The sequence below is a fragment of the Grampus griseus genome, assembly GCF_964374135.1.
Source record: "Grampus griseus genome assembly, chromosome: 20".
In the NCBI taxonomy this organism is placed as follows: domain Eukaryota; kingdom Metazoa; phylum Chordata; class Mammalia; order Artiodactyla; family Delphinidae; genus Grampus; species Grampus griseus.
In genome coordinates this window covers 11,113,332-11,127,711 of record NC_139014.1, presented here as the reverse complement: position 1 = coordinate 11,127,711, position 14,380 = coordinate 11,113,332, and the positions used below count along the sequence as shown (strand labels likewise).

At 43.4% G+C, this 14,380-nt stretch overlaps 1 protein-coding gene across 4 annotated transcripts in view; it reads right to left on the bottom strand.

Moving 5' to 3' along the window:
- The window catches only part of RPTOR (regulatory associated protein of MTOR complex 1), a 345,589-nt gene that overhangs the window by 147,221 nt on the left and 183,988 nt on the right, over positions 1–14,380 (bottom strand). For all 4 annotated transcript variants that reach the window (XM_082678814.1, XM_082678816.1, XM_082678815.1 and 1 more), the window contains exon 6: positions 9,583–9,758. In XM_082678814.1, coding sequence (XP_082534940.1) covers positions 9,583–9,758 — 176 coding nt within the window. The remainder of the gene's footprint in view (positions 1–9,582; positions 9,759–14,380) is intronic.

Sequence of the window (14,380 nt, the reverse complement as noted above, 5' to 3'; positions counted from 1 at the left end):
CCCCTTTATTCTGCTAATGTAATGAATTACACTGATTGATTTTCATGTTAAGCCTTGCATTTCTGAGATAAGCCTTACTTGATCATAATACTTTATCTTCTCTCTATATGGTTGGGCTTCATTTGCTAATATTTTGTTAAGAATTTTTATACCTGTTGGAACTTCCCTGGTGGTCCAGTGGTTAAGACTCTGTGCTTCCACTGCAGGTGGAGAAGGTTTGACCCCTGGTCGGGGAGCTAACATCCTGCATGTTGTGTGGCAAGGCCAAAAATTTTTTAAAAATTGTCTTAAACAAATAAAATAAAGAAAAACAAAGAATTTTTATACCGGTGTTCATGAGAGATCTTGACCTGTAGCTTTTTTCCCCCCCTTGCAGAGTCTTTGTCTGACTTTGATTTTTAAGATAAAGTCAGCCTATTAAAATGGGATGGGAAATGTTCCCCTTCCTGTATTTTCTGAAAGAGTTTGTAAAAGTGTTGGTATTATTTCTTTCTTAAATGTTGCTAGAATTCATTAGCAAAGATATCTGGGCTTGCAGTTCTCTTTCTGAGGCTTTTAACTAGGGAATTCAGTTTCTTTATGAGATATAAACTATCCATATTTTCTTTTTCTTTTTGTGTCAGGTTTAGTATTCTGTGTTTTTCACGAAATTCATCCAGTTCACCTAAGACATAGAATTTATTGGCACCAAGTCCTTCATACTTAAAAGGATTCCATTACTATCCTTTTAATGTCTGTTGGATCTGTGGTGATGCTCCCTCATTTCTGAAATAGGGGATTTATATCTTCTTTCTGTTTTTCTTGACCATTCTAGTTAGAGTTTAAAAATTTTATTGAACTTTTCAAAAACTTTCATCTATTTTCATGGGTTTTGTATATTTCTCTGATACATTTTCTATTTCGTTTATTTTTGCTGTTTTCTTATTCCTTTCTTCTACATACTTAGGGTTTGATGTGCTTCTCTTTTTCTGGTCTTATGGAGAAAGCTTAGACCATAAATTTTAGACTTTCCTAATTAAAATCTATAAACACCATTACAATTTTGAGATTATTTTTGGTACGTGTAAACCGAGTTCAGTAATTTTACCTCTTACAAACATGATATTTTACCCATGATCCCTAGTGATAAACCCTGAGTCAGTTATTTCACAAACAGTGCAATGAGAAAGGTTATAGCACACACCTTGACGTGGGCTTTTCTAAGCATTTCTATGTACACTAAGAAAGAAAAAGTGCTTCCAACTAAACAGGCACATTATTTTTCAAAAGATGGTACTGGGTCTCAGATATGTTCAGATGTGAAAATGTACATCCTAGAATCAATGAAATATGAAAGATGATCCATAATGCACAGAGATAATTACAAATATTGTATCTTGTCTTACTGATGACCAGGACTTCTAATACTAAAGTAGTGCCAGAGAGAACCCTTGCTTTACTCCCAATGTCAAAGGGAGGGCATCTCAAGTTTCTCCACTAAGCATATTGCTGAAAAGCCCTGTACAGCCTTTACCAAGTTAAGTAAATGCCCATGACTCCACTTAAATATGCTGGATTAAACATGCACATGGATCTCAACTCCCTCCAAAGAGGAAGAAAAAGAGTAAGACACGGACAAAGAGTACCAGGGAGAAAATACAGCAAATGGGAGAAGCCAATCATCACACAGACAGTCTCAAGTGTCAGCGCTGGGGTCAGGACAGGGTTTGAATCCTGGCTCTACCAGTCACGACCATGCAGCCTCAATCCCCTCCTCCTGAAAGCAGGGCTGAAGGCAGGCCATGCCACACAGGCTTCCTGCAGGGGCTGAACGGGTTAATTCATGTAATGGCACAGCATAATGCTCAACAAGATCGAGCTACTTTTATTACCATAATTTAAAATTTCAACCAATTAAGAGTTGGGCAAGTTGTGGTGACTAAGCAGAGAGAGAATGGAAGCCTTAAACCTCAAAGGGGTAAAGCCAAAAAGAAGTAAGCACCCTCATAATGCAGAATCTCAGAAAGAATGAATACTGAGGTACTGGACTCACTTGAAGGAGGAGCTAAGGATGAGAGTGCTGGTCCAGAATTTATATAAAGAGTGATAGAGCCCTAGGGCTGCTCCTCATTGCTGGGAGAATTCTGGAGAAACTACCCAGAGGTACTCTGGATGTGGAGACACTATGAACAGCTCAGGACTGCCTTCATCTTCAGGACTACCTTTCTTCATGTTCCTTTTTGTTTACTGCATTTCCCCCCGGGCTCCTTAAGGTGAACATTTGAGTTTCCTTTTATTTTTTAATCTTCGTTTTCTGCTTTAGCTACATCCCACAGACATGAAAAGTTGTGCTCTCACTGTTACTCAGCTTTGAGTATTTCATAATTTTTTAAAAGTATTTCCTCTTTAAGGACTTTATTATTTAAGAGTAAGATTTTTAGTTTTCAGGCATTTTAAAAGCTAACCTTTCATTATTGAGCTCCAACTCTATTGTATGGTGGTCTGAGAATAGAGTTTATATGGTATCAATTCTTTGGGATTATTAAAGCTTCCTTTGGAACCTGGTACACAGGTTTTTTGTTTGTTTGTTAGCTGTGAATGGTTCACCTATGCTCAAAAGTAATGTGTATTCTGTGCTTGTTGGGTACATGGTCCTATATGCCTATATTAGACCTAGCTAATTAGTCCTGCTATTAAAATCTAAACTATTTTTCTTACTTTTTATGTACTTGGTCTCAGTACCTATGTTCCTGGTGTATCCGTTTCTACCCAGAGTCCTTTTGGTTCCCATCTTACATATTTCAAGGCCATATTGTTTGATGCATAGAGAGCCATGATCAGTGTATCTTCTTGATCGTCTGCTCTTTTTACCACAATAAAAGTTTTCTTTGTCCTTTCAATATTTTTTAATCTCAGATTTTTCTTTGATGCATATTAAAATTGTCACTCCAGCTTTCTTTTGGTTTCCATATTTCTCCTCTTTCATCCTTTGATTTTCAACCTTTCAAATATTTTGTTTTAAACATGTATCCTGTGATACATGCTATATCATGATGATTTTTATCCAACATGAGAATCACTGTCCTTTGAGCGGTGAATTCAACTCACTAACAATTAAATAATCACTTACATTTCAAAATTTATTTCAGCCATCTTATTTCACATTTTCTATTTACCATGCTTTTCTTGTTTCTTTTTCTACCTTCTTTTGGAGAGAAGAAATCCTCTCTCCTCCTGTGTCTTTTGGTGGTTACCTCTAACATAGTGAGGCCTAAACCTAGACTTATTTTTCATGATCAATATCTCAGATATTCAAACTTTAATTCTATCTTTCTGGTCTCTCATTCTTTCCATCTCTACTTCTTTGGTGGGAATTAATCAACCCAGCCTTCCAGCTCTCTAATTTGCCGTTTGGTTATACCCATAACGTTGCCTTTCAATCCACCTCCTAAATTCTTTACTTCGTCAATTGTATTTTTCATGATCCATACCTCCAACTAATCTTTCTTATTTCTTCTTCCTATTTCCAATATTCTCTCTTATCACTTTGGGTATGTTTATCCTCACTCTGAATTATTTTTCTGTAGTGTAGTGCTTCTGATTTTTAAAGGTGTAGCTTTTTCTACAAAGGAGAGGTGGTACACCTTCTTTCTTTCCTTCTTTCCCTCCTTCCTTCCCTCCTTCCTTCCTTCATTCATTCCAAGCCCCAGATACAGCAAGGCAAGCTGCACTGTCCAGGGCAATGATGGAAAGAGTGATGTGCACACCAGAGGGCCCACCCTCGGCCTTCCCTCAGCTGCACCTTCTGGTCCTCACCTGTTCCACTCCCCACCCCAACAGTCTCAACCATCCCCAAGGGCTCCACACCGTTTCTGACTTGTTGAGTGGACTCACTGTAGGACCCATCAATCTTACTCCCCTGTGGCAGCCCGAGGACTGGGCTCAAGGGAGGGAGTCAGCAGCCTGTGCCATTCTGTCTGGTTCAGTTCATTTCTTAGCAGCATAAATCAGGTTTCCGCATGTCAACTTCTTTTTAAAGGAGCTCTATTATAATACATTATGATATTTATCTCAATTGCGTGTATGTCAGAGACAGGAACACTGAGAGTACATTGTCTAGTTTGGGGAGAAAAAATAGTTTCCTCAGAGTGGGCACATGACAAATTACATAACCTGAAAGACTGGAAATTACCCTGAAACTGTCCTGGGGTTTACGGAGCAGGACCAGATAACAGTTATGACCACATTGTGAGGGCCTCCAGATAAGAAAACCGTTTAAATAAATCTCAAATTAAGTTTACTACCACCAAGGTTTATGACGCAAAGTGTGACATTACTACAAAGTAAACTGGTAAGACAATTTCATTCACTAATGTGTCTAGATCACCTGCCTTCAAACATAAAATACTTCATTTTAATTCAGCTTTTACAAGAAACTGAAAAAGATCACAAACAGAAAGCACTGATTAAATGCATAGGCAGAAAGTTTGCTCTCTAGCAGAGAAGCTGTATTTTAGAAAACTGTACAGAGAATAAATGGTTAACCCCAGTAACAAACACCAGCAGGAATTTATGTTTCCAAAAGTAATCCTGACTGATTCTTGGTTGAGTCTTCAAGACAAAACACAAAGCAAATGCCAGAAGTGTCACAAAATGCAAAGCAAGCATCTGCAGTGAGACAAGCAGGACACAGCGCGGGGCCCAGCTGGATGGACGATGCAGGGTCTCACAGTGCAGCTGCAGGGCGGGGTGTCTCTGCAGCTGCCTCTCTATCTGGGCAAAGATGAAGACAAGGCTTTCCGTGCTGGCAAATTTTCGGTAATACTATGCCATTAACATTTAAACTCCTTGAGATTACTCAATTTAATTGAAATGAAGGAAACATGTTTCTTGACCTCTATTCAATCCAAAATGATGCTGCCATTTTCATTAACAGACAATATAACTGCATGACACACAATGCAATGGGCATCAATCTATTTTGCAGCAAGTCCCACAGCAAATTAAGTACCACTGAGTTATAATTTCAGTAGCACACAAATATATCCATAATAAATTTAAGATGGTATTCTGCCACTCAATCTAGTAAGTAGAAAACAGCCTAAGGAAAAAAACATATTTTGGATTCTTATCCTATATTGATGTATATGGTGAGTAAGGAAATCACTTACAGGGAGAGTAATGTAATTGCTCACTTCAGAATTACTAAAATTATCAGTTTCTGAAAATAAGATTGAGGCAAAAATGAAACAAAAATCAGAGAATGATGTCTTCCAACAACTACTTCTTTATCAAATAAGATTTATAAGCATACTTGCCAGCAAATATATGTACACATATTTTGTACATATAAAGTAAGGCTGTATTCGGTTTACAAGGTATATAACTTTCTTTAGCAACTGTGCCTTACATGAGTGCAGTTTTGTTAAAACCATCCTCTTAGTTATACAGGAACCTTCCCGAGCAAAGGTTTTTCCTAGGTTATTTATTGTTTGGGTTCACTGACCAACAGGTAAGTTTAGCAGTCATTTGAAGGTAAAAGCCTGGCTCCATTCTCGAAGGCAGGGGATGGCAAACTATGGTTCCCAGGTCACATGTGGCCTATTGCCTGTTTTTGTAAATAAAATTTTATTGGAACACAGTCATGCTCATTTGTTTACATACTTTCTATGGCTCTTTCATGCTATGACAACAGAGCTGGGACCCTCGGGCTCACAAAGCCTAAAGTATTTACTATCTGGCCCTTCACAGAAAAAGCCCATGGACCCCTATTCTAGAGCTACTCTGAGCTTACCTGAATCATAAAACCTAAAGCCCTATACTTGGTTGAATAACACAGAACATCAGTACAGTGAAATATTATGCAATCACTACAAATAACATTTACTAAGAGTTTCTAATGGTCAAGGATAAATAAGTTTGTTATGCTAAGGTTTAAGTATATGAAATTGTAAATTTAGTCTAATTACATCAATGCAAACATGTACATACACAAAAAAAAGACTGACTTTTTAACCAAAAAGTTAACACTAATTGTGGTAATGGTGGTAAAATCTTGGACAATTTTTTCCTTCTTTTTACTTTTTAGTAAATTTTCTAAAAGAATGTATATCCCATTTTTCACTGGAAAATATTAAACTGACTTTTAAATTAAAAAAAAGAAACTTAACCCTAAAAATATAAGTATTAATACTATCTGGCAAACTGTCTCCTCTCTTCATGTATAAAAAGGCTGGTGCCTTTTTTTTTTTTTTAAAGCTCAGCTGTTACAAAGAAGTACAGAATTCCCTTGACAATTCTTCCCATGAATATGGTTTACTGCCATTCACAGGCTAAGGACACTCAGTGAAATGTCATGTTCGATCTAATTTCAATCCCTCAGTATGCAGAAAGTGGTTAATTGTAAAAGATCCACCCATCTGGGACTCTGCTTAATCACTCCAGGCAGTGCTTATCTGACGACCATCATCCACAACTGTGATGTACTGACCTCAAAGTCCATTCTCTGGTAACTGTATTAGTTTGATTTTTCACTGTGCTTCCTACTAAATGCTTACTTTAAAAAAATTTAATTATATATTAACTCCCAAAAGGATTTCGGGTAGGTACCAAGACAATGCATCGCATCATGGTGGACTGAAAGCCTACTGCCTGACCCCTGACCAGAGGGCAGGGACCCACCGCTGCCAGTGAAGGGACGCCACATCCTTCTGACCCCTGGTGGAGGACGACAGGGCCGGAGACACGGGGGAGAAACAGATTAAACTCACTGCGCTGGCAGCAGAGTGTGGAGTGGCATGGGCAGGAGGCCCCGTCTGTGCTCTTCCTGCTTCTTCCCTCGCCAGTCCACCCCTCCACCCACAGCCCCTTCAGGTGTAGCACCCAGCCCGGGGTCCCAGAGCACAGCTGGTGTGCACCGTCAGTTCCAGAGTCGGGGTGCACAGGTGCAGTAAGGGCAGGAAATCCACAGGGAGGGGCAGGAAAATGAGTGGGAATGAGGCCTGTTGCACCGCAGATTCTGGGGTGTGTCTGTGGGCCCTCCCACCGAGGGGTCTACGGCCATTTCCACCTTCCTGCTTTAGTTTGGATCCTGATCTCACTGCTGTGATAAAGGCCTCATTTGACCAAGGTCTCCCCATCCTTACATGGATTATTTTCCTTAAACACTATTCTTAAGTCATTTCCCCACATAAACACCTTCCCCCACCAGTCCTAGAAGCCAAGGTCCTTGGCCCAACATCAAGGCGGCCCACCCTTTGATGCCGGCCCACACTCCGACCTCACCTCACCCCTCTGGACGATGTCCTCTCTCTACTGACCCATTCTCGCTACTCAGGGATGGTTTCTTGCACTGGGGACCACCTGCCTGTGGTGCTCTCTGCTCCCCTTCAAATCCCACCATCTGCCCAGACCCTGACTCAACTTTCCTCTCCTCCGAGAAGCCCTCCCTGATCCCCTTGGCCCTTAGGGATTTCTCTGTTCTCTGGAAACACAAATAGCCCTTGGTGCCACAGATCCATTTAGTCCTTGCTCATACATTGCCTGAAATGTTCAGATTTCTTTGCCTGGCATGAAGCACCCATTTAGATAATGAATTTTCAGGTCACATCTTGTCTCCTCAACGAGACCGTAAATTTTTCAGGACAATATGCTTCTTTGTATCACCTATAGTGCTTACCCATGGGCTTACACAGTTGGTATTTAGTAAATTATTTCTTGGACGATGAATAAAATGAACAACTTCCTGAGTCATCTGAATCAGAGATCTTTCTGAGGTCACATTAAATGGCACCATAAACCTTTTCTAACAGCAATCACAGAGTACAGAGAGTTAAATAGAAAAACTCACTTATAAATGAAAGAACAAAAAGCCCTACAGTCAAGGGCAGCGCAGCCACGAAGAAAGGAGTGATGCTCAGAGGCAGTGTGGGTGTGGCTGCCGTGCAGCCTCAGCCTCACCCCGAGGTTGGGTCCCCACTCCCCTCCCTTCCCATCCGCCCTAGCCTCTCAGATCCTTCGAGCTTTCTCCAGTTCTGAAGAATGTGTCCGCATCACCTTCAGGTATTTCCAGCTCTGCCACGTTCCCCTTCTCTCTCCATGGGGGAGCTTCCATCTCCCCCGTGTCTCCTGCTCTTCTTCTGTTTTCTGTCTCTCTCCTCCTGCTGCCTTCCCCAGTGCCTAGCCCCTCGCTGTAATCTCCCAACGTGCTAAGTCAGACTGCAGCCACCCCTCCCGCTAGGAATCCCGTCCACTGTGTCCTTTGTTTCAAACACCATAGTCGTCTCACCTGTATCTCTATGTGGTTCTTTTCAACATCCCCAGGTCGTAGTCTCACTCTGTTACCAGCCAGCATCTTCCTCCCTTCACCTCCCATCACGTGCACTGTGCTTCATGACAACAGTCCTGCCTCGCACGATGACTAGCTCATCTCTCTCCCCTGGAGTCTGCTTTTGCCACATGTGCTATGCTTTGTGGGGTGCAGTGGGGAATGGCCCCGGTCAGGCCCTGTATGAGTTGGCTGAGTCGGGGGGTGAGCTCGGCAGCTGGGGGACACCTCCTCCACTAGCTCCTTAGGGATCAGGCATGTTAGAAGAGGCCTCTCCCTGGGGGGATCCACAGCCGGGATTTGGGAGGGCTGGGGTGGGAGGTGGATGCCCTCACTCAGGTGCCGTGGGTCAACCTGATGCTGCTACAGAGGTGAAGCTGCAAGTCCAAGTTCTCATCCAACCAGCAGCTCAAGGCAACCACAGGACCCCCAACCCAGGCTGTAGTCACCCGAGGGGCCTCCCGAGGGATTGAGTACTGTGTCGTTGCCCCCAGAGTCCTTGCTTGTCTCCCCACTTTCTCCAGGGCTGTGGGGGAGGAAGCAGGACCCTGTGCCTCTGCGCTGTTAGGACACCCCGGCAGGAAACGGAGGAAGGCGCCTCCACAGAGTCCAGTGAACCCACGCGGCTGCACCGTCCCGCCTGTGCCTCACCAAGAGCTACTTACCTCCATGTATATGGGTTCCAGCAAAATATAAAAGGGAAAAGTAGATATTAAAAGAGAGCAAGACGGTCTAGGGGAGAAAACTGGATTTGGAGACAAGAAGCACACACACTCCACTGTGAGTCCTGCCAGTGATGGAGGGTCTTAAATGCAGGTCCTACTGTCTTGGAATATTCCACACATTTCCTCAGTCATATTCGCAAGAGCTCTCAACTTCTCAAAAGAGTGGCGGTAGGAAAAAAAATCATTATTATTATTATTTTTTACTGCTGGGAATAAACTGAAAGATTCTACTTCAACTCAAGCAAAGAATTCTATAACTAATGAAGGCTTTTCTTTTTTCAAAAGAAAGTCCACTTTCCAGCATGACCCACATTGGTACTATCTGAGGGCACAGCCACAGTTAGCCACGAAATGGAGAGGGTGCTCCTGGAAGCCACACACGCACCTGATCCGGGGGACAGCGCATCCTGAACCCCAAGAGGAAAACCCCAGCATCCACCTGGGGTCCTGAGCTCACACCTGTAACTTGGTCCAAAAGACCCAGGTAGATTCCTTGGGTCCCTGCAGCAAACCCCAAGGGGGTTGCTGGGAGTCGAGGTGGGCGCCACTTACCAGCGCAGGGCGATTTTGATGGGGGTGGTGAGGCATGACGTGAATAGGTCGGCTGGAAGGTCGGGGATCATGGGCAGGAGCTCGTTGGCCTCACAGGCTGCCAGCTGAATGCAGTTCTTCATGGATGGGGGCAAAGGCATCTGGGCCAGTGGGTGGTTTGGGTTAATAGCAGCGACCTGCAGGGGGACAGGAAGGAAGAGAGCAGCTTAACTGTCACGCACAACTGGAGACTGAACCGGAAATGTGACACGAAGGAAAGGACCCATCAACCGAGGCTTAAAGCTTGGGGGTTCCTGGCCAAGTCCTCTGGAGAGAGGCCCAGCTGCTAGATCCTCTCCTGGAGTCGACCACAAGCTCCAGCCCCAAATCACTTTTTAAGGACTCCTGGGTTATAAACGCCAGGGGGCGGGGCTCCATGAAGACCAGGGGCTGGGGTTTCAGGTGATGATGGCATTGAGGAGGACAGATGGGGCAGGAAGGGATAATTTTAATCACTGACGGCTGCTCGTTTGTTTCCCAACTTGAAAAGAATGTTTATGTGTCTCGGGTTTTGCTCCTTACTAATAATCCCCTATGTCTGCATGATTGTGTCTCTTTCACACTGGCTATTATTTCATTTGCTTTTTACAACATCCCCATGAGGTAAGTCTTCTTTCCAATTTTAAAAACCTTCTACAATGAGGAAACAGAGACCCCAAGAAATGACGTGAACTGCCGGTCACCGGGCGAGTCCTAGTCATGAGTACGGGAAGCTGGCCCTGGCCTGAGGGCCGTTTTCCACTCCCTCATCCCATCCGGACCCTCCTGAATCTATACCACACACCTGTGACACTAACATGAGTGCTCTGCAGGGTCTTTTCCAAACAGCAGTCTCGGGTGAACTTTGTAAGTTAAATACACACAAAGCTGTGTTCACTCATATATACCTAACATTGATTACGACATGTAAAGTGTTGTCATTATTAATGCTGATAAAACCTTCTCAAATGGAAGGCAGTAAAAGCAGTACTTCTATTAATAACCTCTTCAGATTATTAATAGAAGGAATAGTAAATCCAGAATACAAATCAAATTCTAGTATACTTAATACTAAATAAAAACTGCAATTTCTAGAGGAAGGGGTTTTTTATTGTGGCAAAATATACATAATATAAAAGTTACCATCTTACCCATTTTATTTGTACGGTCAGTGGCGTTAGGTACACTCACATTGTACAACCATCAGCAGAGTGGGTTTTTTAAAGCACAGAGAAAAGGGAAGGCAGAATCACTTTTAATCCTTTCCTTGGCTCCAGCTCTACAATCTAAAATAGCACCAGTGAAGCAACCTGCTCCACACAGGAAATTAGTTTCCAGGTCTGCTGTGACAACACGCTAGGAAAGATGTCGGGTCTGGGTGCCGTGTGGGTCTGCGGCTTATCAGACCTGAGTCATGCGGAAAGACGGAAAGACGCAGAGGCTGCAGATGTGTCAGAGCCAGGGGAGCCTGCCGGAAGTGGTCTCGACTTGTGTGCTCTGTGGAAGTGCGTTCTCCCCAGCCCAGGAGGGAGGATGACATCGGCAATGGGTCAGGCTCCGGGAGGGGAACAGAGTGCACAGTCTTCAACGGTGAAAGGGGCATTGGAGAGGTGGCCTGGGACTGAAGCCAATGCACATGCTTCTTGCAAGCCTTACCACAACTGCGCACAGACGTGATGATTACAGGAAACAATGTAGGAAGAAACAATCATTTATGTAAAACCAAGATTCAATATTCTTAAATGTTGGTGTGGGTTACTAGTTTTAACTTCTCTGTCTATAATCTGCTTCCACAGTAAATTTACTTTCTGAGAAGCGAAGAGCAGGTCCTCTGGCTACAGCCCCCAAATGCTGCAGCCCTTCCATCTTTGCTGTTGCCTGTCACTGAGCTTCTACAGCCTCAGGCTCTCAGAAGTGAAGCAGTGTGTCACACCAAGGCCACCTTTCTCCCAAGCCGGCCTTAGACACAGGCCCCCAGGGGGAGGCGGGGGTGGGGTGGGTTCCCATGCCCTGGCAGCCACGTGGGGTGCTCGGTGGGTTAAGGGCATTTCTGCTGATGTCAGGACGTCTGTGCCCTGTCCTCTGTGGAGGCAGCGCTCCCGTAGCCCTGACACAGCCGGGTGGTGCTGTCAGGTAGCGATCTGCTCAGTGCCTCTGTGTTAGGTCTGCCTCGGGCTGCACCTTGTGGTCCACGAGCATTTGGCCCAGAGCCTTGCAAAGTACCTGAGGCAGAGGAGGCACAAGGAGACAGGGAGACGATGCAGGAACATCTTCATCCCAAGTAAGTCCACTAGAAACTAAATTTCCCAATTCACAGTGATCATTGATAGAAACCTCTATTTCTTAAGCCCCTTGCAGTATGCTGATGTATAAACTGGCAGAAAGCATTAAATGTGGCTGCAGATAATCTGAAGTGTGGTAACACACAATAATAGTCCCCTCAGACTCATATGGGACCTGTTGTCACCACTGGGCACATGACAGCTCTGCGCTGGGGTTAATTAGAATCAGTAACATTTTTAAAAAATTACATTCAAGACAAACAATTCCACCAACGATTCATTTTTCAAGCTGCTAACCCAGGAATACAAAAAAACAAAACAAAACAAAACCCAACAGATGAGCTACTTCCAATATATTGTTTTGGTTTTGTATTTATCTAAGATATTGACCTTTTAATTGAAATTAGTCTTTGGAAACAGCTTGCATGTAAACCTAACTACCAGTGATTCAGAGGACTTTTCAAAGGCACCCAGGCTGAGAAGAGAACAGGTCCAGCTGGGAGCCACCACTCACCCTGAAGGGCACACCCCAGATGCACTTTTACCCAAAGGGGCTTCTCCTGGAGAACCTAGAGGCTCAAACACCAGGAAAACTTTAATCATTAAAAGCTCACTAGAGGGCTTCCCTGGTGGCGCAGTGGTTGAGAGTCCACCTGCCGATGCAGGGGACACGGGTTCGTGCCCTGGTCCAGGAGGATCCCACATGCTGCGGAGCGGCTGGGCCCGTAAGCCATGGCCGCTGAGCCTGCGCGTCCGGAGTCTGTGCTCCGCAACGGGAGAGGCCACAACAGTGAGAGGCCCGCATACCGCAAAAAAAAAAAAAAAAAAAAAAGCTCACTAGAGCCTTCTGGAGGATTTGGGAAGGATCCAGAAAAATCTTCAGATGTGATACACAGCAACCAGATCCAAGAAAGACATCTGCTACCTCTTCCACACGTGTGGATAACGTGGCACTCATGCACTCAGAGCTCATGGGAAGGCTGGCCAAGCAGCTCACACAGGCCCGGAACCACCCGCTCCAGAAGCACGGCTGGAGGTGAGTGGGGGTTGCAGCGGGAGCACCTACACCTCTCATTTTCTAAATGAAACTCTGCCATTGTGCCGCTTCTGTTCTCCATATACATATACAAGACATCTTGATAAAGAGATGAAGGCAATAATAATTTATTTCAGAGGAGTCTTTACCAAGCGACTTTCTGAAAATAACATCTACTTGGTAATAATTCCAGTTCTAGCTTAAAGCAATTTTTATTCTCAATTCAATAACACCTACTTACAGTGGACATTTTTACAAAGTTCAGAGAGAGACTGAGATCTGTAAAGGAATCAGGTATTGCTTACCCAGCTCATTTCAAAGTTGTTAATGGAGCATCTATCATGCGACAGATACTGTACTAAAAATAGCAGATACAAAGTGGCAGTAGTAATTTTTAATATATAATTTATATAATTCTATATATATCAAATATTAAATAGTAATTTAAAAAGAAGTGGTACCTATTGCTGGGAACTATGAAATCTAGGCCAAGAGAGCAGGAGTCGTCTTTGTTGGAGGAAGACTTGTAATCATACCGAGAACCCCCCCCAATATTTCCCCTATAGGGCGGCTAAAGAACATGATTATCCTGAGAGTTTGCCTAAATGGACCGTCCACTATTTTAAAGCCATTTAGTTGTTAGCAATCATTTTCTAAAATGCTCTAGAATCATTCTATAACTCAGTAAAGATGATTAATTAGAAATTATAACCAGATTTCTCCACTATTACTCTTAGATAACTAAAAACAAGGAGATACTAAAAAATTCCACAATCCTTTACATCAAGAAGAGAATTTCCATTGGGGGCTACTGTGAATAATGCTGCTGTGAACATCTGTGTACAGGTTTTTGTGTGGACACATCAAGTCTCCTGGGTATAAACATAGGAGTGGAACTGCTGGGTCGTCTGCAGCTCCAAGTTTAACATTTGAGGAACTGCCGGACTGTTTTCCAAGGTGGCTGCACCATTTTACCTTCCCACTAGCACTGTGTGAGGGTTCAAATTCCTCTACATCCTGGCCAGGACATGTAATTATCTATCTTTTTTATTCTACCCATCCTAGTGGATGTGAAGTGCACCTCAGTGCAGTTTTGATTTGTTTCCCTAGTGACTGATGATGTCCTTTTCTTACCTTATTGTGCTGGCTAGAACTTCCGGTACTATGTTGAGTAAGAATGGTGAGAATGGACAGCCTTGCCTTGTTCCCGACCTTAGGGGGAAAACGTGGTCTCCTACCATTAAGGATGATGACAGCTGTAGGTTTACAGATGTTCTTTATCAAGCTGAAGAAGCTCCCCTCTAGCCCTCATTTGCTAAGAGGTGGTTTGTTAGGTTTTTTTTAATCATGAAAAGGTGATGGATTTTGCCAAAAGCTTTGTGTCAACTGATATGATCATATGATCGTTCTTCTTTAGTCTGTTGGTATGATGGATTACATCAACTGATTTTTTTGAATATTA